The 27,870-nt window shown below is 39.4% G+C and overlaps 2 protein-coding genes across 4 annotated transcripts in view; one reads left to right on the forward strand and one right to left on the reverse strand.

Moving 5' to 3' along the window:
• xpr1a (xenotropic and polytropic retrovirus receptor 1a) overlaps positions 1-21,381 on the reverse strand; it is a 160,888-nt gene extending 139,507 nt beyond the window's left edge. For 2 of the 3 annotated variants that reach the window (XM_069194342.1, XM_069194340.1), the window contains exon 1: positions 16,431-16,516. The gene's annotated coding sequence lies outside the window, so the exon portion shown is untranslated. Of the gene's footprint in view, positions 1-16,430; positions 16,517-21,346 lie in introns of those variants that run through there. The other variant, XM_069194341.1, reaches the window with a different exon arrangement.
• Positions 21,382-21,534: 153 nt separating this feature from the next.
• On the forward strand, positions 21,535-27,804 carry LOC107078462 (uncharacterized). Its single transcript, XM_069194344.1, has 8 exons — positions 21,535-21,698; positions 22,398-22,559; positions 24,038-24,177; positions 24,754-24,832; positions 25,483-25,605; positions 26,342-26,459; positions 26,929-26,997; positions 27,719-27,804. Exons 1-8 carry the CDS (start codon positions 21,540-21,542, stop codon positions 27,802-27,804), a joined length of 936 nt encoding a protein of 311 aa, XP_069050445.1. The 5' UTR covers positions 21,535-21,539.
• Positions 27,805-27,870: the final 66 nt, after the last annotated feature.

Below are 27,870 nucleotides of genomic sequence, written 5' to 3' on the forward strand. Positions count from 1 at the left end.
CCTATCTAAGCAAGCAACAGGTGCACGGGCAGGCTAGGATCAGCCCAGTCTGATATAATGGATTCAGTGAAGCAGACATTAGATTCATAGGTTATACTGCCCTCTTGCCTCATACACAAGTACTGCAGGTAGCTTTGATGTTGAGAGTGAGAAAGGCTGCTTTGTAATGCAAGGTGTAAGCAGATAATGAAGTTGCCCCCCCTACAAACAGCACAAACGTTAAAACCCACCGCAATCGTTTGTGCTGCGACCAACTTCATGGAGCAGATGCAAGCTTGTGAGTGTTCACGGCACACTACAATGATATATATAATGGGGAAAATAAAGCAATCCTTTAAAAATGTACAACATAAGATCTATTGAAATATGTGGTTTATGTTTATCATGAAGGTGAATTTTCTTGAGAAACTGCAACTGCAAGTTAAGCAATTGAAAAAGTGCTAATTCATAAATCCCAGCAGTCAAGACAGAAACGCCACTATTCCATAGCAGTCTTATTCTATTTAATTACATGTTGACTGCTTTCCATACAGTAGACCCTTTAAAGAACAAAGTTGTTTTCCTTTTTTCAAGATGATTTACAGTGTTTAAAAGTCATATACCGTACAATGTTTCCAACGGTGATATACATACTGTATATAACTGTACAAAACTAGTTCATTATTTATTTATACTGAGTATTTAAAAAAACTGCAGAAGACATCTGAAATGTTACCTTGGTGCTCAGGATACATCATGAGTATCCACCCTAAACAAGGTGCAGCGGGATTATAACACAGTAATCTTTGAAAAGAAGACATACAGGAATGTTGAAATGTACTGTAAATAACTGTAATGTGCAGTGTAGGAGTGCATTGCTGGTGGGACAAGGTCTGTAGGTTGTAAAATAATTTAATTGACAGATGAAGGCCACATAGGCGGAGTTAGGCCTAACTGAGTTAGTAGTGACTGGGGGTAGAAACTGCATTATAGGAACAATAGTCTGAAAGCCAGTAGTCATCCTTTATCACAGAGCGGAAGTCTGGTGTTCCTAATCAGCTTCACCCGACTTATCACCTATTACAGCTTTTCGCTCTTTGTTAAGGATTATACATCATTTAAAATGAACAGTAGTCATTTCAGGAGCTGTTTTAATCCCACTTCTACATATTTAGTCATAGTAGCACTTACAGTATAAAATGCTTGAAATGGGAGCACTATGCAGTGCACAACTACTGCAGGTTTCTATGAATCCCAAAGGACTAAAAGGTCATTTATTTCTCTTTCCTCTTTAGAACTGTAAATGGTCACTTAGACCAATTATTCTCTTAACTAAAGAAACCTAACTCTCCTAGGTCAAAAGGTGATGATTGAATGAGGTAATTAGAAACCTTACTGGTATGACGCCCACAATAATGGAATGTGAAAGATTGACCTCACCTGCTGACGTGACTCAGAACACAGAACCATCAGTTTGACACAGTGCAGGAATTTCATTGACAGATTGTACCATGTGGATAGAACGTATGGCAAAGGGTCTAATGATACGAGCAGTTAGAGACACATTCAAGTCCCAAGAGAGCAGCTTATACTGTTTAAGAGGATTCTTGTTTTGTTATTTGAGGCTTTTCAAGCTCTCTTGCCCCTTAAACAGAATTGCGGTGACTTCATCTTGGATAACCACATTGCTGTTTTTTCTGATTTTTCCAGTCATTTTCATCCAGTATTTAAGCAACGTGATTGTCACTAGGAATATTTTTAAACAAGGTTAATGGCCAGACTGAATCCATTGAATGTGGCTGGTGTCAGAGCATTTCTCATGAAGAGATGGAGGGTATGTACAGTATCACTCTGCCGTGTGAGTCTGGTGAAAATCTACCAGGATCTGTCACTCAGTCTGTGGTAATGCCGCCAGAAAGCTCCGCATCGATCACTCACTTTAGTAAGGATTCAAAATAGCAGTACTGAAGCTGAAAGGTACTGTGCGGTTTAACATCGTTTAAAACTGAAATGAAGAGCAAACTCTTAACTCTTATTGAGAAATGGAATTCAGATTCCACTTGTTAATTCCTTATGAAAACCAATTGCATTACCATAACTCCTTGCTGGTAAAATAGAAAAAAGGTATGCCTGCTTGTTCCATCCCTCTTCAACACTTTGGGTAAAGAAGTACCTCCTGTTCTCAGTTTTAAATACACAGAGTGAGCTTGGGGTTGGTACCACATACCTCTGGTTCATATCCCCAGTCTCAAGAACACCTTCAGAACATTAGATGCAACGCAGACTTTAAAGCAAGGTAAGCAAGAGCTGAGAAGAGTAAGCAATGCGTCTGTCATGTTTCTTTTATATCTGTCAAGCGTAAAGGCAATGGATCAAAAGGAATTTACTTTCATAATCTCAACTCCTATCCGTTTACGTTTTCCTTCTGCCCGTTTGACTGGACTTAGGTTCTCTAACAGCCACAAAAGAAATAAGCATGGGAGAAAAACAGCCTACAGAAAGAATTGTGTCTGAACCTCATTAAAGAAATTGGATCCATAAATACGCTTTCTCTTCAAGTCCAGAAACTTTTATTTTAATGGATTGTGTTCAACCTAAATAGGCTTTACAGTTGGCTGCTTACAGTACGCCTCAGTTTCAGGGAGCATCCTCTGCAGAGTTCTGTGACACGCAAGGAGTTCTGTCAGTTTTCCTGGGCCGCTTCATGTACGGTAGCTGAGCAGAGTACAAAAATAATGACCACGTCCAAGAACAATTACTGTACCCATTACCCCTTCAGAAACCAGACGACCTAGTTTCTGCATTAAAAACTGTATCATCCAGTGAAAATATTTCTCTCTAAGCTAATCTGTTGATAGCACATAACCCACTTTCACTCTATAAAGTATGAACATGTACAGTAGGTGTGTGACATTCCAGCCTTTGAGGAGACTATTACAGCAGACCTGCCACTAGAGGCCGGTATATCATCTGTCATTTACAGACAGACACACTGGGTGATAATTACACTACCGATGACTCACCAATGTAGGATACTGTATATAAAGAGCCTAATGGTGTTAGCTGGCAGTTGGATGTTTGATATACTGTATGTCTAGGGAGGAAAGGCTGCTGAGGAATCGGCTTACTGGAAAGACCTGCACGATCTCTGAAATAAAGCCTCTTGTACTCCGCGGTATCACCATTGTGAGTTTATATGCGTTCAGATCCCTGCAGCCACCTTAGTTGAGGTTGGGGTCAGTCACAAGGTGTATTTGCCTTTACCAAATGGAGTGACAACAGCATGCAGGTCAACAGCAATGGAAGGAAAAAATTCTCTGTTATACAATTTAAACATAGAAGAGGCAGAAGTGATTTAGATACCATACTGTAAGTACTCAAGATTAATAAGTTCCCAGGGACCAATGATGTCTTATTAATTGTGCATTAAGAAAGCAGATGTTATTCAGAAACCACTGATGTATTCCAACAGTAGCTCAAGACAGGGATACCCTAGGACTGCAGAACTGCTAATTTAATACTCATATCCAGGGTGAGAAGACTGAAGCATGTAAATACCACAGTTAGTCTGATTTAATGGTACAGTATACCAGTCAGCCTGATTTAATTGTAATGGAAAGCAATGAAAACAATTACTAAAACTGAACTATCGGATCACCTTTATGAAAATGATATGAATTTAGAAAAGGTTGGTCTACCTAAACCAACTTGTAAATAGTTCTTTGATATGGTGTTTTCAGACTTTCAGAAGTGTTTTGCTAACGTTCATCATAAAATGTTCATTTTCAAATTACTAGCTGGCTTTCATGGAAATGTGAGGGTTTGGATTGAGATTCAGTTGACAAATGAAAAAACTATACAGATAATAATAATAATAATAATAATAATAATAGTAATAATTGCTTACACTTATATAGCGCTTTTCTGGACACTCCACTCAAAGCGCTTTACAGGTAATGGGGACTCCCCTCCACCACCACCAATGTGCAGCATCCTCCTTTTTACCAAGCAGATAAGGGGTAAATATTCAAATTAGGTTGGAGTAATTACTGCAGTACTTTTCATACTGCTTTTCTTAATATATATCAACGATCTAGATTGTTATAATTAGTAATACTTAGTAAACAAGTCAAGTTTGCAGTTGATACCAAATTAACAGGATTTAGCAAACACTGTAGAAGCAGCAAATGAAATTCATAAAATATTTGGACAGAATTCAAGACTGGGCAAACTGAAAAATGATGTGTAAAGCAGACAAGTGCAGGAGTTTGCATGCAGGTAACAAAAACATTATCTATGACAAAAAATGAAAAGTGCTGAGGTAGAAGAGGCCTCCTATGAAAAAGACTACAGTCTGTTTATTCTGACATCCTTTAAATCTAGACAATGTGTGGAAGGTCTCGTGTTCTTTGTGCATTTGTAGTTAAAGGTTTTTTTAACGATGCAATTTCCAAGTAGGGATTCAGAATTCTATGTGCAATTTTAGTCACCATCTAATCGAAAAGATATTGCTAGTCTGGAGTCAGTCCAGTGAAAAGCAACCGGGTGCATTCCAGGGCTTAAGGGCATGTTCCACACAGACAGGCTGAAGGAACTGGACCTTTTTATGTTGAAAAGAGAAAATTACAAAGAGACCTCATCCAACTATTCAAAATCTTTAAAGATATTGACAAAGTTAGCCCAGCAGATTTGCTCATAATGAACAGTGTAACAAACCAGAGGGCACAACTGGAAACTACATGGAAGTGCATTTAAAACTGAAAAACTTAAAACAGGAAGCACATCCTTACCCAAAGGGTTGTGGGGGTATAAAACAAACTACCAAATCTGGTGGTGGAAGCCAACACTTTGGCTTCCTTCAAGAAATGGCTGGATTTTTAACTACTACAAATCGAATGCACTAGATGTGCTGAATGGAACCTATCTTGTATTCTTGTGTAATTTCTGAACAATTGGGTGTGTACAACTGTTGGCTTCTGTTTTTATTAATCAAAAGACATTAAGGCTGGACAAGATCCTTGGAACAATAAGTTGCTAACTACCAATATGCCAGATGTGCCAAATGTTCTTCTCTGTAACCTTTCTTATGTTCTTAAATACTGTATTCAATACGACTTTCATCAGCTGAGGGTTGATTTATTACATGCTCTCGGAAAGTTACTGGATAGGTACTGTGTTGCTTTGGTGATTTTCTTTTTATAATTTTTATGACCCAACCTGCTACTACCTGAACCACCTTTTGTCTAGGTTCTGTACTGCTTTCAGTGCATAACTGGCTGGTTGTTCTTCTAATTCTTATACCACAGTCCAGGGATGCTCACCCTCAGTTCTCATTGTCTGGAATCAAGTTTTCTACATCTGCTCAAGTAATAAGCAGCTCTTCATCTGGAAGTAATGATAATGTGATGAATACTCCATGTCATCAATTTCAACTTCCTATACTGTACACCTTAACAAAAAAACTGTCACTGGCTAAACTGTGCTCACTCCAAGACTCACACTGATGCCCCTCTAGACTGCTTGTAGTTTTGGAGACACCGGATATGTGAGACCTCAGTTTTGTCACAGCCCTGTTGTTACGCCCCACACTCTCCCTCGCAAACGCCGTTCCATTCCTGTCACACCCCACACTCTCCCTCGGCAGCGGCATTGCATTCCCAGAACCACTGTTTCACAATCTCATTCCTAATTGAACCCATCATATTCCCACATGCACTAGATTCCACAAATTGTCACTCCCTAACCAATTCTCCTACCACACACCTTTCCTTTCAGTATTTAACCTCCCCCTCACACATCTACCCATGCTTACTATTGAGAAGCCTCTTGTAGTATTCTCCTGTGTGTTTCCAAGCCTTTTGACTGGTCTCCTGTTACTGAATCTTTGCTCCTGCTTTTTGACCATGCCTTTTGGATTTTGTTTTTGGATTGTCTTTTGGATATCTCTTGTTACTGGACCCTTTGCCTCCCTAATTGACCAAGCCTCTGGATTTCGTCTTTTGGATTGTCCGTTTGCTACTCTGTGTTCTGTGGGATTCATGTTTACGCATAAGGATCCTCCTATTCTACCAATAAGTTCCCTGACACCTGTTGTCTTTCAGTCTAAAGGTCTGTGCATCTGGGGTTAATATCTAGTTTTCAAGAGGTCCTTCTCAGTGAGCCACCTGGAAATGGTTCTGAGGTTACTTGAGGGGAAAGCTAATTCTGCAGTGTATGATGTCATGAAAGCAGCTGTTCTCCAAACTGCTGAAATTGTTTGTTTATTCTTCATGATTATTTTTCTCCGTTCAACACGGCTTTTCAAACAGGGGCTGAAGGACAAGATCAGCACTAAATTCCCACTGATCTTTCAGTTCCTCAAATCTAGACATGAGCTTTGACGGCATGACCCACTTTACGCAGGATGACTCACTTCTGTAGACAATGCACTTTGGAAAGTGACATCCTGCCATTATTCTTAAAGTCAAATTCATTCCAGTCAGAACTCCTGAACCATGAAAGTGTTCCAGATGCTCACCTAACAGGGTAACATGTTCATTTCAAAGAAATATCTTTAAAAGCCATCTGAAATGGTGCGTGTGTGCTTTAAATTGCAGGTAGCAATTAGAGGAAACTTTCATCAATTGCCTTGTCAAATCAGAGTTGTATTTTACAACAGGAGGCCAGGGAGGCCTGGCTGGTTGTTTCTGCCACTGAAGACTCAATAATGCCACTACGCATAACGCAACATGGAGAGTTCACAATGCAATATAAAGACTGAATTACTGAGTGAACAAACAAGAGCAAATTTAAGTAACTATACAAGGAAGAAGAAGTCAAGATCACATTTTGCTTACTACGTGCCAGTATCAATTGCTTAGCCAATATATTTATTTTTAACACATTTAGTTGTGTGGCCTCTGTCTATGTGAAATAATAGTATAGAATATATTATATTATAGTAAGGCACAGATCTGGAAAATGGTATAAAAACATTTTAAAGACCCTTAACAATCAAGCTTTTTACGCATGAGGAAGTCATTTGTTAAGAAGTGGAAGGCACTCAGACACTACCTAGGTCAGGCTGTTGTCACGATTGTAATCCCTCCTCCTTAAGGGCGCTCCGGCTCTTGCATTTCGGACCTGATTTTGTACACCTGCCCCTTTTTCCAGCCTCCTTCCTGCCCCCCTTAAAAGACAATCACCCACTCAGTTCGGCTCTCGTCATCTGATTCCCATAGCCTGCGAGCCCGGGACCTGTAATCATCTGGCTCCGTTATGCTTTTAAGTTTCTGTTTCTGTTCCTGTTCCCCCTGCCGGTTCCAACCCGGTTCCTGTCTTTAACCTGTCTGTTCTCGGATGGACCGCCCGGCTTTGGACTTGCCTGTTTTTTGATACCCTGTTTGCATTACCTCTAGATTGTTTGCCCCGGACTCGCCCCCCTGGACAGCTGCACAGTTTGGACACGCCTCCCCGTATTCATTCCCGATTCCTGCGTGGCTTTTTCCCCTGTGTTTCTCACTCAACCCCGGATTGTGTCATCCGCATAGGGTCTGAAAAAAAGAACTGTTCGTTACAGCTGTTCCTCCAAACTGGGAAGTTTGGCAAGAAAGTAACTGATTAGGCATGGCACTGTGAGGCCAAAGGTGACTTTGAAAGAGTTACAGAGTTCAGTGGCTGAGATTGTACAAAATGACTATGGGTCAACAATATCCTGATCACTCCACAAAGGAGAGATGTAGGGACCTGAAACAATCATCTCAAATCCCACATGAGATTTCCAGGAAAACACCTCAGTGATACTGCAAACATGAGGCAAAATATTTTGTGGTCAGAAAATTTAACATTTGTATAATCACATTACATTTCTCATCAGCAGGTCTATTAATAATAATAATAATTGCTTACACTTATATAGTGCTTTTCTGGACAGTCCATTCAAAGCGCTTCACAGGTAATGGGGACTCCCCTCCACCACCACCAATGTGCAGCATCCACCCGGATGATGCAACAGCAGCCATAGTGTGCAAGAACGTTCACCACACATCAGCTATCAGTGGAGAAGAGAGCAGAATGTAGCCAATTCATAGAGGGGGATTATTAGAAGGCCATGATTGGTAAGGGCCAATGGGAAATTTGGCCAGGACGCTGGGGTTACACCCCTACTTGTCTCAAGAAACGCCCTGTGATTTTTAACCACAGAGAGTCAAGACCTCGGACCTCATCCGAAGGACGGCACCTGTTTTACAGTAGAGTGTCCCCGTCACTATACTGGGGCATTAGGACCCACATGGACTGTAGGGTGAATGTGAATAAACAAAGCAGAAACTTGTATTCAAACTGCATGGTGACTTGCAGGACTGCTTCGTATGATAATTGGCAGGTGTTGCGCTGTACCATCTTTTCTTTCCTTTCTCTTTTACTTTCTTCCTATCCCTCTGTTCCAGGTCAGAACCACACCCCAAGTGTCACAGATTGAGTGTACGGTAATTGATGAACATCTAGGCACAAACAGTGTGTGATTCAATCTGTGGAGATTTCTTTCACTTGCTAAGTATGTTCTGGAGAGAGCGCCTTAAGACGTATAGTGGCCACAGGGCAAATGAGAGATTTTCTTGTACAGTACCTTTTGGTTTTCTTTCCAGGGCACAAGCTTAACAAACATTTGCTGAACAAACTTCAGTCGAGCATTGCTGCAGTCCAGGAGAAGGGTCCTCATGTTGACTGCTTTGTGCTTTATCGGAGTAAGTTTGTCGGTAAGGTTAATGAATATTTCATGCCCACTTTTTATTCTGCAAAGTACTCCTTGTTTAGTGTAAATATTTCAGCTTTTTGATTTACTATAATCTCGATTGGCTGTATCTTAGTTCATCCCTGTGTTCATTCTTTATCTATATGGTCATTTATATTAGAGCCGGGGAATTGTTAAAAATCTCTATAGTATCTCTACAGGTTGGTGTGCTAGTAAGTTTCTTATTTCTATACAGATTTCTCTGTAAGTACTTTTATTTTTTTATTATTTCTACAGTGACTATGATCATCACATTTTGCACACACCTATGTATTTATTTTTTTTAGATTTATTTTGTCGTCTTTTGTTTTTATAACTATTCTGATGTCTGTTTTTGCTTGTCTTGGGCTGGACTGCTGTAACAATTCAATTTCCCTACGGGATTAATAAAGTCTCATCTATCTATCTTACTGCTGGAAAACAAAATCATGTGTTTTTGAATGGCGTATCCCCTCTCTGGCATTGACACCATGGTCGCTCGCCCAGTTAAAGCCCCTTGTAACCCAGACTATGGAAATGAGAGGTCCCAGTCCTCTAGAAGAGTAGGTGGTGTAGTCAGAATAAACTTTACCCTTTTTATTATGTAAAGCTGTAGTGTTACTGCTACACAAACACTCAAATTTGATAAATTCACTAATATAACTATAACGCTTATCTGGCCACCATTAATAGACAGCGATTTGTCAGAAGACGTCTAGGTAGAAATTTCAAATTAGGAAGCTTTGAGAAGTGAGAGGTTTAGTTTCAACTAGAATAAACTTTTTTCCTGTTCAAACAAGGGAAAAGCTCTGTGTCACCAAAGACACTTTACAATTCAAAACTGTTGAAGGCGAGCTGATACAACACCAGACCGACATCGCCCCCAGCAAGGACACTGGAAATACACTGCAAACCAGCCCAACTACTGTCTTCCCGAAAGACTTTTGAAGTGTACAGTAGACCCACTTTTCCCTTTATGTCTGCTTTCGAAGTGAGCGGTTTTAGTTCATTTCTGATTGGCCTATTAGTTTTTGGCCAGGTGTATTTGAATTGTTCAGTAAAGATGTACTGTATATTGTGCTGATCACTCCTTTCACTCAAAAGTAACTTATGCTCAAGTCTTTGCCAATGGAATCAAGCATCACAGTTAGCTACAGTAGATTATATTGACATTGCAAAGACTGCACACAGTAATAACTACCCATTTTGCTGCAATATAAGACTAGTTGATGGAAAAATTAGTAAAGCAATACTGAAATATTTAAGATGATTTTCAGGCCTGTGTATAATCCTAGCAATTTATGTGTTTAAACATTATGTCTTTAACCAGGGCCGTGGCTGTAACTAGTGCGTGTTATAGCAAATTATAAAAAACTAAGGGTCGTCAATGCTGTCAAGGAACACTGACAGCTGTGATCTTAACAGCGGTCGTGCGTTGGAAGAGTTGGGACCCTGGGAGACTCTACAGAGCAGGTTCATACATGACACCTGGACTGATGACATGGTCTTACAGTGTCACACAGATCTGAATAGGCCAGCTTCACTTTATTATAGCGCGCTGGACAAGTCAAAAGAAATTCGACTTCTCGGCTCTGTTGTAACGCAACAGTAGCCCCGTTACTGGACCGCGACGGTTGCAACCGTGAAAATAATTTGAAGACGAAGGCAAACACAACACAAAATAGAAAGGGACTGTAGCTTTTTATCAAAATGGAGCCACGAACTCAATCTAAAAAGAAGAAAAAGAAGAAAGAGGAGGGTCGTGGAGCTGTAAATTCATTCATAGAATTGTCATCGCCGTCATCATCATGATTAAATAATAATGTTGCTCGGTTAAACTAAGTTATCATAGGAATAGGTAAATCGGTAGATGTTGGTTCTGGTTATTGTAGATTTTCATACTTGAGGCTTAGGCCCTGTTATTGTTGTTTTATTCAGTTAAGCAGTTTAAAATATTTTGAGTTATGTAGAATTGTCTATTTCAGAATGTTAACAAACTTTTCTGAGTTTTCTGATTGGTTACGGAATAATGTTACAAGGAAGAAGGGAGAGATCAGAAAGGACACTCGGCTATAATTTACAACAGGAGTCAATGTGATTCTTCAGCAATAAAATGGAAAAAGAATATGCGTCTCCATCCAGTTCCCATCCTTAAAGGCAGTGTTTAACCACCATCGCACGAACCCTACATTTACAGTACTATGAAGAGCGCTTGCTTTGTAACTTGCAGGCGCATTCGTGTCTGGTGTCCTGGGACATGCCTATGAAAATATCGATTACTACCACACGTGATTACTCCCAGGGGCATCAAAACATTCGTCAATTTTCTAACCGCTTCTTCCAGTTCAGGGTCGCGGGGGAGCTGGAGTCTGTCCCGGCTAGCAGCGGGTGCAAGGCGGGGTACACGGGACGAACACAGACGCCCTGGGTTAATTGCAACGATATTTTGGATGTAGCGCATAGCTGCGTATTCAATTGGGGACTAGTTAATAAGGTGCTGATGTGGATATCATGTCCAGCTTTGAGCTCAATTGCAACGAAAAACGAGCAGAACAAATTAATTAGTAAATTCGTATGCAGGCCACATTTATTATTTTTTTCTGGCTCATGTCAGTATATACGTTCCCTAAATGTAATGTTATTTTTAATTTAAGAATGACACTTATGTTCAATTATACCAGATAAGCGTACCTAACTACTAATGCGATGCTCAATTGCAGTTAGTCACGAGTCAAACGAGAACAGCAGCCGCGGGTTTGAGTTTGAACATGTATTATAACTGCTTTTATTTCCATTGATAAAGGATCCAGATTCATATGGAGATCCTCCAGAGGAATAATTGAACACATCGCTATTTTGGTTTTATGTAGAAGTAACGTTTGTGTCTGCAAGAATATACATGTAAGTGTTGTACAATTTCAGGGGCTACGTTTTTGCACTTCATCTAAGAGGTTTTTTATTTTATTTTTGTGGATCTTCTACTTTTGAGGTAGTTAGATAAGTAAGTTACTATACATGTACAGTATGTGGAACGATGACTGGAGAAAAGCCTGTACTGCAGATTCCTTACAGCGGAGTTAGTAAATCGTTACGAAAAGCACCAGCTAATGTCCAATAGCGTTGACAATTTTATTTCTTAAACAGAATTATGTTAGAATAGAACATCATTAGAGTAGATTGCTTCTACTAACAAAAAAAATAAATTGCAGCGCTAAAAACGCAAACCAGTTGGAGACGACTGGCACAGATCTTTCAGGTCATTTCAGTTCATTCCTGTTCCTCTGACCTTTTGAGCTTTCTGAATTTTAAAACAGCGTGTTGCTCGCCTCTCAGTGGGTCTGCGTACTGTACATGTACCAGTCCATTACGAGCCACGCCGTCCCTGTGCGTGTGGCTCCTAATACAACAACCTTGCGACACACTGAGAAGAGCTTCCTGTTCGTCTCGGCTGTTTCACCACTGTTCTCTGTTTTCATTGGACCACAGCCACAGATAAGAGAAGGGACACTGTTCCGAAGAACTGTCTTAAATAATCACCTTTAAAAAGATGACGATAAGTTTTTTTTTCTTTAACGTACCCTTCCATTTGCCTGCACAACTTATTCTCCGTACCCCCCCAAAGCCCCAATATCCCTTCTTTTCCTAAGAAACACAGAAATGCAGACTTCCATCACAATAAAAAATATATAACAATTTAATTAACACCCAGATGTGAGAGAATACATTGAAGACTTTCACCCCGTTTGAAGATGGTAGGTCCTTTTTCCATGCCATAAAGGCCCATGGGGAATGGGGGGGCACCATGTTTCTCGACCACCCGACACTGGACGTGATGTTTTCACGCTCCGACCGGCCTATTACCCCGGTACTCATGTGGAAAGCAGTCTGGGATGGACCTGGGAGCCGTCTGGAAGGAACTACATTACTTGCCCCTACCTGGGATTGAACCCAGAACTTTCCGGCCAAAAGTCAGAAGCCAGACACCCGACGCCATTGCCGTCTCAGCTACCACGTCTCCGCTTAAAAATGTATTTCTTTCATTTCAGTTTTCTTCGCTCCCCAGGATATCTGAAAATTCACTATTGCATACACTAAAGGCATTACATGCATTAGCTGTAGTAATACAGCTACTAATAAATATAGACATTCAAGTTAATTGTGAATAAATTACACTTTCAGTAACAAACACGTGTATTGATACACTTCATTATGAATAATTACGGTGTGTTTGAAAAGCAATTTTACCTAAATATAACTAATTTTCAGGCTACGGATGCGTAAGTTCATCAGTGACGATGTTATTTACACTGTATTCGAGAAAGTTCTGATGTGATCTAGTGTTCAGCTTAGTACGGTAGTAAGTTGCTTAAACCATATGAAAGATGGTTTAAACTAGTGCCGGACTTCAGTCATATCTAGAGGGCAGCAGCTTTTACTTTGGGTTCGTTGCAATTGAGAACAGGTTTAGTACGGTGCTGCGGACTAATTCAAGCGGACAATTGGTCTGAAGGTAGCGCACTAGTTTTACACGAAGCTACGGGTTAAACTCCGGTTAATACGCTGCTTCCGGTTCGTTGCAATTGACTCGCACCAATTTTCAGTGCAAATTATCGCAGAATCCAGTTAACCTGCCGGTATGTGTTTGGACTACGGGAGGAGAGGAAACTCACACAAACAAGGGGCGAACATACAGACTCCACACAGATAACAGCCCAGCTCTGGGACTGAACCCCATGCCACCCGCAACAACACCTAACCAATAATCTGTTTTAACATTATACCTTTGTTAAGTATTACAAACTTTCTACGAAAAACTACAAGCAGTGGTCGGAAAGTATTGAACTAAAACGCCCCAATACCTGACCCAAGCATTTACAAATACCAGCTAAGCATCCATAACATTTACTGTAAAGACGCGTAAGATAAATATGCAGAAACATTTAGAAGTGAAGTGAGAGATTTAGTTTCAGCTAGAATAAACCGTTTCCTGTGCAAACGAGGGAAAAACGAAGCGTCACCGAAGCTACTTTACAATTGAAAACTGTTGAAGGCGAGCTGATACAACACCAGACCGACATCGCCCCCAGCAAGGACACTGGAAATACAGTGCAAACCAGCGCAACTGCTGTCTTCCCGAAAGACTTTTGAAGTGTACGGCAGACCGGTGCCTTTTTACTTTATGACTGCTTTCGAAATTAGCTGTTTTAGTTCATTTTTGATCGGCATATTCGGTTTTGGCCAGGTGTATTTCAATTTTGTAACGTGCCCGTTGCTGCTTTCACTCAAAAGTAATTTACGGCCGAGTGTTTTACCAATGGAATCGAGCATCACAGCTAGTTAGCTTATTTTGACGTTGCAGTGAGTGCATCTGTGCAGTATTAACTACCCGCTTTACTGCAATGTAAAACAAGTTGATGGAAAAATTAGTAAAGCCATACTGAATACAGTGCAAACCAGCGCAGCTACTGTCTTCCGAAAGACGTTTGAAATGTACAGCAGACCGGTGCCTTTTACCTTTATGAATGCTTTCGAAATGAGCTGGGTTTTAGTTCATTTCTGGTTGGCCTATTAGTTTTTGGCCAGGTTTATTTCAATTTTTCAGTACAGATGCACCGTATTCCGTGCTCATCGCTTCTTTAACTCAAAAGTAACTTATGCTCAGGTGTTTACCAATGGAATCAAGCATCACAGCTAGCTAGATCATATGGAGATTGCAAAGAGTGCACCTGTGCGGTAATATACCCGCTTTGCTGCAATATAAGACTAGTTGATGGAAAAATTAGTAAAGCAATACTGAAATATTTAAAATATTTCTTGACAGGCCTGTGGATGTTCCTAGCGTCTTATGTCTTTAACCAGGGCCATGGCTGTAAATAGCGCGTATTAATAACGATGTGTCGATGTTGTCAAGGAACATTGACAGCTGTGATCTTCAGTGGGATGTTAAGTGAGCAGCTGGAAGAGTTGTAACCCTGGTGGAATCCCAGGGCAGATTTGTACTTGGGCTCATTACATCACCTTACGGGACCACACGGATTTTAATTATACAGCTTCCTGTTTAATTATGCAGCGCGCTGGACACGTTAAAAAATTCGTCAGCACTGCATAGCGGTGACGTAATAAACATGCCGCTGATGGGTAGCGGCGGTATTTACCGTGAAAATCATTTGAAGACGAAGGCAAACACAACACCAAGTAATATACGACTGTAATTCTTATTACTATGGAGTCACGAACTACATCTACAAAGAAGAAAAAGAAAAAAGAGGATTATTATGGAGCTGTAAGTTCATTAATAGAATTGCCATCGCCGTCGTCATCAATAGTAAATAATAATGTTGCTCTATTAAACTAAGTATCTTAGGAATATAACAGCTACGTGTACAGTTAAAAGTTAAGTATTAAAATGGCCGGCAATGTATTCATATTGGAGGTTGGTGTAATACACAAATTAAAGCTTCTAAAAATAATCTCACCTATTTTGTTGACTTCTAAATCTTAGAAGTCTGAAATGACATCGGAAATGACGTTATTAGTATGATGAGCCCTAGCTTTCTGTTAGCTGTTCTGTGCAGAACAAAACAGGCAACATTTTCAAGAAGTAATTGTAAATTAGAAAATACATATTCTCTAATCCACATCCTTTATATGTCGATTTTATATTGATTTAAGTTCTCGTTAACCACTGATGGCACCGTTAAAATGCTTTTAACATCTTTTTAAAAAAGCGATTTTTATTTTGTTAGAATATACCCAGGAGACTGCAACTAAACTCATTTGTCTATATCAGTTTCAGGCAGGCAACATGTCTAGTGCTGTGTTCTCATGTTTAGAGCTGTGTGTGTCTGACATTGCTCTTATGTTTCTTGTATTGTATTGGATTTTATGGCCATCAATTAACTACAGAAACTTAAGTTTAATTATAATCTTAAGTGGGCATCAAGATGGCACAGTGTTTGGCATTGCTGCCCTACAGCCCTGCAGCTATGGGCTCATTTCCAGACCCGGGGAGCTATCTGTGTGGAGTTTGTATGTTCTTCTGTAATCTTAAATGCTAAAGTGTTTAATGCATACATTTAAACTTCATTTCCGTCTTCAAGTACTGAATGACATTCTCTGTCATGTACCACCGTTCACTGCTATACTGTTCTCTTTCATGAGACCTAAATAACGGTCATTATTTGCTTTTGGAAAGCCATGCCTTAAAACGGTATAGACAGATTTACATCATCCTTATTAAAATGATCCTTTACCGCAGCCAAGACAAAAAAAAAACTTAACAAATGCTACCAACAAAAAATAGTTCGCTAATTCCTCCAAGCACCTCACCCAGCTGTTTCTTGGAAGAAGACGGTATCAGATTCAACAACCTGGCTGGATGGCTTCTTACAGTATCCCACAACTATTTGTATAAAAAGTAACCTACTGGATTTGACTACCAGTATTTAAGTCTTCTAAAAAATAAGACCAGTTCCCCCCAATGCACATATCTGTAATACCACTTTTATTACATGACCTCTATTTGGGAGATCACCCCTCTTACCAGTACCCTCTGCTTATTAGCCTTTTATTTAATCCAAGTACGTCCGTTACCTCTCAGGAGGAGCTTTATCAAAAGTCTTCTGAACATCTTAAGTAGGGTTCGTATTCATTACTGGAGTAGTTTGCTCAAAGGCCTCTTGACAAGTTAAAGAAGACCTACCTTTTCAAAAATTGTGTTGAGACAATTTCCGCAGACGTCTTGCCAGTTATTTTAAACTACAGCTCACCGTTATACAGTAAGCCGCGAGGCTCAACGTTAAACTTTCTGCAGGCGACGTTATTTGATCACGCGCCCTAAAACTGTTCACGCTCTTGTGGAGTTTGTTGTCGTAAAATTATGTATTCCTATTTGTATGAATATATTTAAAAAAATATGTGACATATATTTAATTTTCGTAAGGGCCGACTTATTTTCGTTTACTTTCGTTAAGATGTTCTTTTACATCCGAGTAACGATGGGTTCAACCGTTGTTGAAGGTTTATTATCAAGCAAAACCCGCCCACTTCTCAAGGTACGATCACACAAACGAGTGTTTGGTTAATATACGTTTGTTTAAAATACCGCTTAAATTGATGTGATGTTTTAAATGCTTGGTAAGTCAAGAAAAAAGTGAATGATTCGTGTAAAAATGCTATGTGTACACGTATATTTGGTTAGCTTCTAAGCAAATAGTACAATGAAATACACGCTGAAATCTAATTTATGATCCCTATCCCGACTCTTTATAGCAAAACCCCAGTTTTTAAGTCGCTTGGGCATTTTACGTAGTTAATCTTCCATATTTAGATTGTCTATAGGAAAAACGTCCCCTATACACCGTATGTTGCTTAGAAGTAAGTTGTGACTTCCTGGTTCCTAACGTACAGTATTTCGGGGACTCCCTGTAATCCAAACAGTTAAAATTCGGATTGTCTTTCAAAAACAGTTTAAACACAAGGTTGTGAGCTTATGGAACAAGCGGCCTGCTTAGTCATATTGATGCACAACTTATTCTCCGTCAAAGCCCCAATATCCCTTCTTTTTCCTAAGAAACACAAATGCAGACTTCCATCACAATAAAAATATATAACAATTTAATTAACACCCAGATGTGAGAGAATACATTGAAGTCTTTCACCCCGTTTGAAAGTAGTTGGGAGGTCCCTTTTCCAGGCCATACAGGCCCACGGGGAATGGGGGGGCACCATGTTTCTCGACCACCCGGCACTGGACGTGATGTTTTCACGCTCCGACCGGCCTATTACCCCGGTACTCATGTGGAAAGCAGTCTGGGATGGACCTGGGAGCCGTCTGGAAGGAACTACATTACTTGCCCCTACCTGGGATTGAACCCAGAACTTTCCGGTCAAAAGTCAGAAGCCAGAAGCCAGACGCCATTGCCGTCTGAGATACCACGTTTCCTCTTAAAAATGTATTTCTTTCATTTCAGTTTTCTTCGCTCCCCAGGATATCTGAAAATTCACTATTGCATACACTAAAGGCATTACATGCATTAGCTGTAGTAATACAGCTACTAATAAATATAGACATTCAAGTTAATTGTAAATAAATTACACTTTCAATAACAAACACGTGTATTGATAAACTTCATCATGAATAATTGCGGTGTGTTTGAAAAGCAATTTTACCTAAATATAACTAATTTTCAGGCTACGGATGCGTAAGTTCATCAGTGACGATGTTATTTACACTGTATTCGAGAAAGTTCTGATGTGATCTAGTGTTTAGCTTAGTACGGTAGTAAGTTGCTTAAACAATATGAAAGATGGTTTAAACTAGTGCCGGACTTCAGTCATATCTAGAGGGCAGCAGCTTTTACTTTGGGTTCGTTGCAATTGAGAACAGGTTTAGTACGGTGCTGCGGACTAATTCAAGCGGACAATTGGTCTGAAGGTAGCGCACTAGTTTTACACGAAGCTACGGGTTAAACTCCGGTTAATACGCTGCTTCCGGTTCGTTGCAATTGACTCGCACCAATTTTCAGTGCAAATTATCGCAGAATCCAGTTAACCTGCCGGTATGTGTTTGGACTACGGGAGGAGAGGAAACTCACACAAACAAGGGGTGAACATACAGACTCCACACAGATAACAGCCCAGCTCTGGGACTGAACCCCATGCCACCCGCAACAACACCTAACCAATAATCTGTTTTAACATTATACCTTTGTTAAGTATTAGAAACTTTCTACAAAAAAACTACAAGCAGAGGTCGGAAAGTATTGATCTAAAACGTCCCAATACCTGGCCCATAGCATTTACAAATACCAGCTAAGCATCCAGAACATTTACTGTAAAGACGCGTAAAATAAATATGCAGAAACATTTATCACGAGCAAGTAAAGACGCCTTGAGAAGTGAGAGATTTAGTTTCAGCTAGAATAAACCGTTTCCTGTGCAAACGAGGGAAAAACGAAGCGTCACCGAAGCTACTTTACAATTGAAAACTGTTGAAGGCGAGCTGATACAACACCAGACCGACATCGCCCCCAGCAAGGACACTGGAAATACAGTGCAAACCAGCGCAACTGCTGTCTTCCCGAAAGACTTTTGAAGTGTACAGCAGACCGGTGCCTTTTTACTTTATGACTGCTTTCGAAATGAGCTGTTTTAGTTCATTTTTGATTGGCATATCGTTTTTGGCCAGGTGTATTTTCCTTTTTTTGACGTGCCCGTTGCTGCTTACACTCAAAAGTAACTTACGGGCGAGTGTTTTACCAATGGAATCGAGCATCACAGCTAGCTACTGTAGCTCATATTGACGTTGCAGTGAGTGCATCTGTGCAGTATTAACTACCCGCTTTATTGCAATATAAAACTAGTTGATGGAAAAATTAGTAAAGCCATACTGAATATAGTGCAAACCAGCGCAGCTACTGTCTCCCGAAAGACTTCTGAAGTGTACAGTAGACCGATGCCTTTTTCCTTTTTGACTGCTTTCGAAATGAGCTTATTTTAATTCGTTTTTGATCAGCCTATTAGTTTTTGGCCAGGTTTATTTCAATTTTTCAGTACAGATGCACCGTATTCCGTGCTCATCGCTTCTTTAACTCAAAAGTAACTTATGCTCAGGTGTTTACCAATGGAATCAAGCATCACAGCTAGCTAGATCATATGGAGATTGCAAAGAGTGCACCTGGGCGGTATTATACCCGCTTTGCTGCAATATAAGACTAGTTGATGGAAAAATTAGTAAAGCAATACTGAAATATTTAAAATATTTCTTGCCCGGCCTGTGGGTATTCCTAGCGTCTTATGTCTTTAACCAGGGCCATGGCTGTTAATAGCGCGTATTAATAACGATGTGTCGATGTTGTCAAGGAACATTGACAGCTGTGATCTTCAGGGTTTTAAGTGAACAGCTGGAAGAGTTGGGACCCTGGGGAATCCCAGGGCAGATTTGTACTTGGGCTCATTACATCACCTTACGGGACCACACGGATTTTAATTATGCAGCGCGCTGGACACGTTAAACAAATTCGTCAGCACTGCATAGCGGTGACGTAATAAACACGCCGCTGATGGGTAGCGGCGGTATTTACCGTGAAAATCATTTGAAGACGAAGGCAAACACAACACCAAGTAATATACGACTGTAATTCTTATTACTATGGATCCACGAACTACATCTTCAAAGAAGAAAAAGAAAAAAGAGGATTATTATGGAGCTGTAAGTTCATTAATAGAATTGCCATCGCCGTCATCATCAATAGTAAATAATGTTGCTCTATTAAACTAAGTATCTTAGGAATATAACAGCTACGTGTACAGTTAAAAGTTAAGTATTAAAATGGCCGGCAATGTATTCATATTGGAGGTTGGTGTAATACACAAATTAAAGCTTCTAAAAATAATCTCACCTATTTTGTTGACTTCTAAATCTTAGAAGTCTGAAATGACGTTATTAGTATGATGAGCCCTAGCTTTCTGTTAGCTGTTCTGTGCAGAACAAAACAGGCAACATTTTCAAGAAGTAATTGTAAATTAGAAAATACATATTCTCTAATCCACATCCTTTATATGTCGATTTAATATTGATTTAAGTTCTCGTTAACCACTGATGGCACCGTTAAAATGCTTTTAACATCTTTAAAAAAAAGCGATTTTTATTTTGTTAGAATATACCCAGGAGACTGCAACTAAACTCATTTGTCTATATCAGTTTCAGGCAGGCAACATGTCTAGTGCTGTGTTCTCATGTTTAGAGCTGTGTGTGTCTGACATTGCTCTTATGTTTCTTGTATTGTATTGGATTTTATGGCCATCAATTAACTACAGAAACTTAAGTTTAATTATAATCTTAAGTGGGCATCAAGATGGCACAGTGTTTGGCATTGCTGCCCTACAGCTCTGCAGCTATGGGCTCATTTCCAGACCCGGGGAGCTATCTGTGTGGAGTTTGTATGTTCTTCTGTAATCTTAACGGCTAAAGTGTTTAATGCATACATTTCAACTTCATTTCCGTCTTCAAGTACTGAATGACATTCTCTGTCATGTACCACCGTTCACTGTTATACTGTTCTCTTTTATGAGACCTAAATAACGGTCATTATTTGCTTTTGGAAAGCCATGCCTTAAAACGGTATAGACAGATTTACATCATCCTTATTAAAATGATCCTTTACCGCAGCCAAGACAAAAAAAAAAACTTAACAAATGCTACCAACAAAAAAATAGTTCGCTAATTCCTCCAAGCACCTCACCCAGCTGTTTGTTGGAAGAAGACGGTATCAGATTCAACAACCTGGCTGGGTGGCTTCTTACAGTATCCCACAACTATTTGTATAAAAAGTAACCTACTGGATTTGACTACCAGTATTTAAGTCTTCTAAAAAATAAGACCAGTTCCCCCCAATGCACATATCTGTAATACCACTTTTATTACATGACCTCTATTTGGGAGATCACCCCTCTTACCAGTACCCTCTGCCTATTAGCCTTTTATTTAATCCAAGTACGTCCGTTACCTCTCAGGAGGAGCTTTATCAAAAGTCTTCTGAACATCTTAAGTAGGGTTCGTATTCATTACTGGAGTAGTTTGCTCAAAGGCCTCTTGACAAGTTAAAGAAGACCTACCTTTTCAAATATTGTGTTGAGACAATTTCCGCAGACGTCTTGCCAGTTATTTTAAACTACAGCTCACCGTTATACAGTAAGCCGCGAGGCTCAACGTTAAACTTTCTGCAGGCGACGTTATTTGATCACGCGCCCTTAAACTGTTCACGCTCTTGTGGAGTTTGTTGTCGTAAAATTATGTATTCCTATTTGTATGAATATATTTAAAAAAATATGTGACATATATTTAATTTTCGTAAGGGCCGACTTATTTTCGTTTACTTTCGTTAAGATGTTCTTTTACATCCGTGTAACGATGGGTTCAACCGTTGTTGAAGGTTTATTATCAAGCAAAACCCGCCCACTTCTCAAGGTACGATCACACAAACGAGTGTTTGGTTAATATACGTTTGTTTAAAATACCGCTTAAATTGATGTGATGTTTTAAATGCTTGGTAAGTCAAGAAAAAAGTGAATGATTCGTGTAAAAATGCTATGTGTACACGTATATTTGGTTAGCTTCTAACCAAATAGTACAATGAAATACACGCTGAAATCTAATTTATGATCCCTATCCCGACTCTTTATAGCAAAACCCCAGTTTTTAAGTCGCTTGGGCATTTTACGTAGTTAATCTTCCATATTTAGATTGTCTATAGGAAAAACGTCCCCTATACACCGTATGTTGCATAGAAGTAAGTTGTGACTTCCTGGTTCCTAACGTACAGTATTTCGGGGACTCCCTGTAATCCAAACAGTTAAAATTCGGATTGTCTTTCAAAAACAGTTTAAACACAAGGTTGTGAGCGTATGGAACAAGCGGCCTGCTTAGTCATATTGATGCTGATACACAAGCATCTTTCAGAAAATGGCTGGATGAGATCTTTTATTAAGTTTGCTGCTTTTTATTTAAACAAAACACCCTTCTCTTGTTCAAACCCGGTATTATGCTCCTGATGGAATTCGCCAATGTCATCTGCAATGACATCAGGGCAAATTCCATGAGGAAACCTGTGTTAAGTAACATGGCAGTGAAAAAGAGCTTGAAAATGGTAAAACTTCTTCCTTTCAGCTGCACCCGCTGCCCCCTGTTGTCATTCCCCCTCTGGCCAGTGGCTACCGGCCAGAATCGAGGCGCCTCAGACTTCCTGATGTCCACCAGAGCTCCTCTGACTGCCGCAGGGGCAAGCTGGACACTCAGTGGAAAGAGGAGCTCAAGAGTGATCTAGAGAACGTAAGACAGTCTGGAGTGTGTGTCTGAATCAGGGGCTGCTGGGAGTGACTGTGGAAGGGAACAAGTGAGGCAGTTTCACAGGGACAAAGAGCAATGAAAGAAGATTGATTTAGGACAGAGCTAGGGAGACTTATTCTTCACACCTCAGAGTGTGTCAGAACCACGTTTTCTTTGTTGTGTGCTCAGTGAGAGAAAGCAATACCATAAATGCTCAGAGAACCTGGCTTAAAAAACGTTAGCAGCCAGCTTTTACTTGGGTGTGAATCAGAGGTGAATAAATTGAAAACGACATGTCTGAAAAACCCTAGCCTACCTATTAGAAAAAATGGGTGCATGCCAAAACACTTGCCTACCGAAAGGATTACTCTTGTTGCTTTTTAGAGATATGAACTACAATCAGATAAAATACAATTAGCTTATTTTATCAACAGTTGTTCATGTAATTGTTAGGTACTGTAGCTAGCAAAGTGCATATCAAGAGAGCTACAGTAGCTTGCTGCAGCCTTGGTGACATGTTTGCCCGTTAGTCAAATGATGGAAACATGGGCTATTTAGCTTATATACACAGAAAGTTGATCAAAAGTTGTTAATTAGTCTTGAGCTCTTACACAGTAAGCCAGGGAAGGTAACTTGTGTATAGTTGAAGATATGAAATCGAATAAACAGTATTTTACCAATAAGTGAAGTAATAAAACAAGCATCTTTTATGGTGCTTTTGACGTTTGGAGTAGGCTTTACAAAATTTAGTTGCATAACAGCTTACTGATTGCTTGAATCCCTGTATATACAGTGCAGTAGACACAGGCCTTTAGCAGATGAACTGGTGTTCAGACATGAGTTACAGCCCTCTGAGCGAACAGGTTGTTTTTACAGGTATTCACCTGTTTTTGACAATGAAAACCAGAGCTCTCTGTTATTATACCGGACCAAATATGAACACATTTTCTATATTTTCATTCAGCATTTGGCTTCGATCTTCATAATTCAGGTCTTTATAGAAAATAACAAAATGTCCAGCATTTGACTGCATTTTTGTTTTTACCTACCGTACAGCAGAAACATTTAAGACAATTGAAAGAGTTGGTGATATTATTTATACAAAACACAGTTCTGTTTAATACTGCCTTTATTTAATTTAACTGATTTCAGTTAAATGCTATATACGATGCTAAATTATGTTTTTGTTCTTTACTTACGACTGTCTTGCTAATAGCAATAGAAATGTTATTGTTTTTAAAGCTGCTGATTATAGATGTGTTCTGTATCAATTTCGACAGTCTGTCTTTTTGTGGCTCTGGTTCTGTCTCCTTTTGTAGACTGGAACAAGGTCGCATGCATAGCTGGGAGGTTTTTAGCTCTCTATGATATGTGAGGCAAAGTACTGCAACCATAAATGTCCATTTTGCCATCAGTATCTTAAGGGGAATTTGTAAATGAAGAAAGTACCAAAGTGCAGTGAAGTATTTGTTGTGTTTCAGAGATCCAAAATGACATCATTTCCAAGGCTTTTGGTCCAGAGTCCGATTTCCAGAGATATCGCCATCTACCAATTAAGGAAAATGGCCCAGGAAAGGGGCTCCAAAGGATTCTTGGCCCAGGAAATGACTGGGAAAGACAGGTAATAATATGCTAACATCCCTCTTGTGCAAGTCACTGCTGCTTAACCTTTCTGCTGAAAAAACATTCAGTTTTTTAATGGAATTTTAAGGAATTCATACTTTTATTTCATTCCATAAGTTAAGAGCCAACCTGTGAGATTTGTTTAATGTGTGGTAGGCGTTTCTTATGCTACATTTTTGTTTAACGTAGATTATCTTGTCCCAATGCTGAAAGCATCATGAATATCAACAGTGTAGCTACTGTTGGTTCTACCCTGTATTAGTTTCATGTTGTTGAAGCAGACACCCTGGCCTCTGGATGAGGACTGGGTTGATCAGTTACAGGCTAGATTGGCCAAATGGAGTTCTCTCATTTGTCACCTTTTTAATGTTCTCAAGGCAAGATGTGTCTCCTTTTTAAATGTAATGACTGCGTTTTGTATGCCAGCTGTAGCTTTAGTTCAGAGATGTGTTACAATGTGTCCTTGTTTCTTTCCTCAAACGTAACACACTCACGACTTTGATTTCAGTTAATGGAAGTTCTTTTTCATTAGTTATCTTATACTCAGTGCTTTCTTTGCTGTTGCTGTTTGAAGGTTCCTGCCTGAACTTCCACAAAAGGGCAACAGACCAACCCAGAATCTGAAAGTCTTGCAGGTCAGGAGACCAATAGGGGTGAGTAGTTAAAAGAAACTTATGTTGTTAAGATGATTGACGTCCTGGACTGGAGAGCCTTTGATGCTCTTGAGATGGGAAAGATTTTGTCTGCTCAGACACAGGCCTGCAGCCCTGGAACCTGCTCTCAGGCTCAAGTAACACAGAAGACATGTCTGTCTAATCACAGAATAATAATCTTATAAATATAATAGTTATTAGATACCAAAATAGTTTTATTTCACATCACATATACAAAATAACCATTTCTTTTTTAAATTGAGTGATCTTTCCAAGTACATTAATTCTGTATAGCCATGCTTAAAACTATGCACCCTTTTATGGTGGCTTAAGGTAGGAGATAGCCTGTATTTCCCACAGAAAGTTTCCTTTCACTAAAAGTTCTTTAACATGAAGAACATTTCAACAGTATGTGTAATCTGATGCTGAATGAAACCCCCTGACTTGTGTTCCAAGCCTTTTCCTTAAATTCTAGTTTTCGGCTGTCCTCTTCTGGCCTACAAACCTGCCAGCACAATGTTGTCATCTTACGGAAATGTCTCCTTCTTGGTTCTTCATACTGTAAATAACAGAACTATCCAGCAAATGGGCTCTATGGAACAAACTCTAGAAAGAGAAAGATGACTTCTGCTGCGCGTCTCTTTCCACAGCTGACCTGGAAGCAGTGGAAGGGCACGGAGAGGGCACACCTGATAAGCATGAAGGGAGAATTCTCAGAGACCCCACAACCGGTCCAGAGCAAGAAGACCCCCAAATTTCAAAAACAAAGAGAGGTACAGCACAGCACAGGTCGAAGGGAGGTCGGTCGCTTGAGGTTCTTGTCAGGGATGTGTCAGGGTTTCAGTTGTTTTTCTGGGGGGGATTTGAAACTTTACTGCCCCCTGTCCCATAATGTACCATAATTCTTCAACTGGGAATCCTCATGGTGTGCCTACATTTGTGTCTTCTAATTTTCTGCACTTGCTGCATGAAGAACTACATGATTGTTTGGGTAGATGTTGTAGACCATAGAAACGGGGATTTGTTCTCTGAATCTGAAACTTTTTCCATCAGAATTTATTTTAGTTTCCTTGAAGATGTTCTTTGGTTAAATCAAAAACCTTACATCAGAATGAGTTCAGTTTGATCTTGATTCATATTTTATGATCGTATTAAGTCCTATTTAACCTTTCTGAATCTTTCCCACAGAAGACCCACTAGAATCATAATGTTAATGTAATATCAAATACATTTTAGATTTAGGAAAACTCTACCCAGTCTTGCAGACACTAATCAAAATGCACTATAGATGTGCAGAGACAATAACATTTTACCCACATAAAAAGCCTCTTTTTCTCAGTGAAATCTCAAAGTGCCAGCAGACTTACAGGTGAGCCAGCAATCAGACATTAAAGAGCTTCATCTGGTGTTTTATTTAATCAGCGCACTCTAGCCTGACCACAGGAATGTTTTAAAAGGGAAGATACAAAACACCACCTTCATAAAAAAAAACCTGATTGTCATTTCTAGATTATCCTAGAGGACAATCTAAAGGACAAGTTGCAGGAGAGGATGGACAATTTGAGAGGAAAGGACGATACTGTTAAAAAAGAATATTTAAATGAAATATTTGATTCAGAAAAACAGGGTAAGGTTTTGTCTCCATCCACTAGTACTGTAGGTAAATTGTAGAAAACTATTTTAATGTTACAAGTCTAAATGAGATTTAAATATGGTGGTGCATTTATTTCAAATCAACGGCAAAATGCAACATTGGTAATTATGAGGTGAGAGTAACTTCTGTATTTTCAAGTCACTTGGCAATGTCACATCAACTAAACTGACCAAACCGTATTTAAAATGAACATTTTCCAAAGCTTGAACTGTAGCTGTTGTACTGTATATTGATATTGCATTAAGAGGCATCATGGCATCATTTACTATCATTTAAATTGTTATTACTTATCCAGAATATATTCTGTATTTTGCAGTATTCTTAACGATTCTCGAATTACTAATTTTGCTTTACATTACTGTTTGTTAGAAGAACATTTTACTGTCTGAAATAATGTGATTAAGTCAGGTCATTCTAACATGGTGAGTCCTCTATTTCACAGAAAAGTCACAGAAGAATGATAAAGACAACAGATCAGTGATCAAGGAGGACATCTCTACAATTTCTGCAGGTTAGAAAAAATATATCCCAGCAATTTTATTTTGTGTATTTAGTTTAAAAAATATTTTATAATTTAATATATACAGAAGCATGATTCAAGAATTTACATACAATAATTGTAGACACCCATCTATCTTGGTTTTTAAAAATTTGGCAATTTACACTAGTGAGGTAGCTGATTGACAATTGGATCCCTGAGATCTATAGTCCTTTTATGAAATTAAGGCCGAGAATCCTCCTGAGTTGTTTTTGGTACTTGAATGCTTACGATAATAAAGTATAAATGCAGAATTTTAAAATACTGTAGCTTTTTAGAATTTTAAACAGAATAGACAAAGAGAACTGACTTATGCTTTCAAAATTCTCAAAGGCAGTAGCAAACATAATCTTATGGACGTCAGCATCAGCAGTGAACACACAGCAGATAACACAATTAAACACAAACCAGACGACACAAGAGGAAACTACTTAGAAGCACATTTAAAACTTGGATTAGAAGGCAGTTCTTTACACAGTGAGTTGTAGGAGTATGTAAAAAGCCATCCAGCAAAGTTGTTGCTGAAGTACACTGACTTCTTTCATGAAATGGATGGTTGAGATCCTCAGATTATTCAGCTAACAGCAACTAATCAGACTAGATGCGCTGTATGGCTTCTTCTCATTTGTAAGTTTTCTTATATATATTCTTAAATATGATCTGAGTGAAATTCTTTTCTTTTGCCTTCGTACAGATAATATTCCATCCAACTTCTTTGGAGAGATGTCAACCAATTCATCCTCCAGCACTTATCTCTTTAAGCAGCTGTCTGATGGGTAAGCTGTGCTTGTCTTTACTCTAGTGAACACCTGCAGAGGGGAAAAGCATAGTGTGGGCTCTAGGCTG

This window comes from Lepisosteus oculatus, chromosome 9, assembly GCF_040954835.1.
Source record: "Lepisosteus oculatus isolate fLepOcu1 chromosome 9, fLepOcu1.hap2, whole genome shotgun sequence".
Classification (NCBI taxonomy): Eukaryota; Metazoa; Chordata; class Actinopteri; order Semionotiformes; family Lepisosteidae; genus Lepisosteus; species Lepisosteus oculatus.

Coding starts and splice junctions, on each gene's coding strand:
- LOC107078462 (XM_069194344.1), top strand. CDS start 21,540: ATGAATATATTTAAAAAAATATGTGACATATATTTAATTTTCGTAAGG. Junction 24,833..25,482: donor AGGTCAGGAGACCAATAGGG/GTGAGTAGTTAA, acceptor CTCTTTCCACAG/CTGACCTGGAAGCAGTGGAA. Junction 25,606..26,341: donor AATTTCAAAAACAAAGAGAG/GTACAGCACAGC, acceptor TGTCATTTCTAG/ATTATCCTAGAGGACAATCT.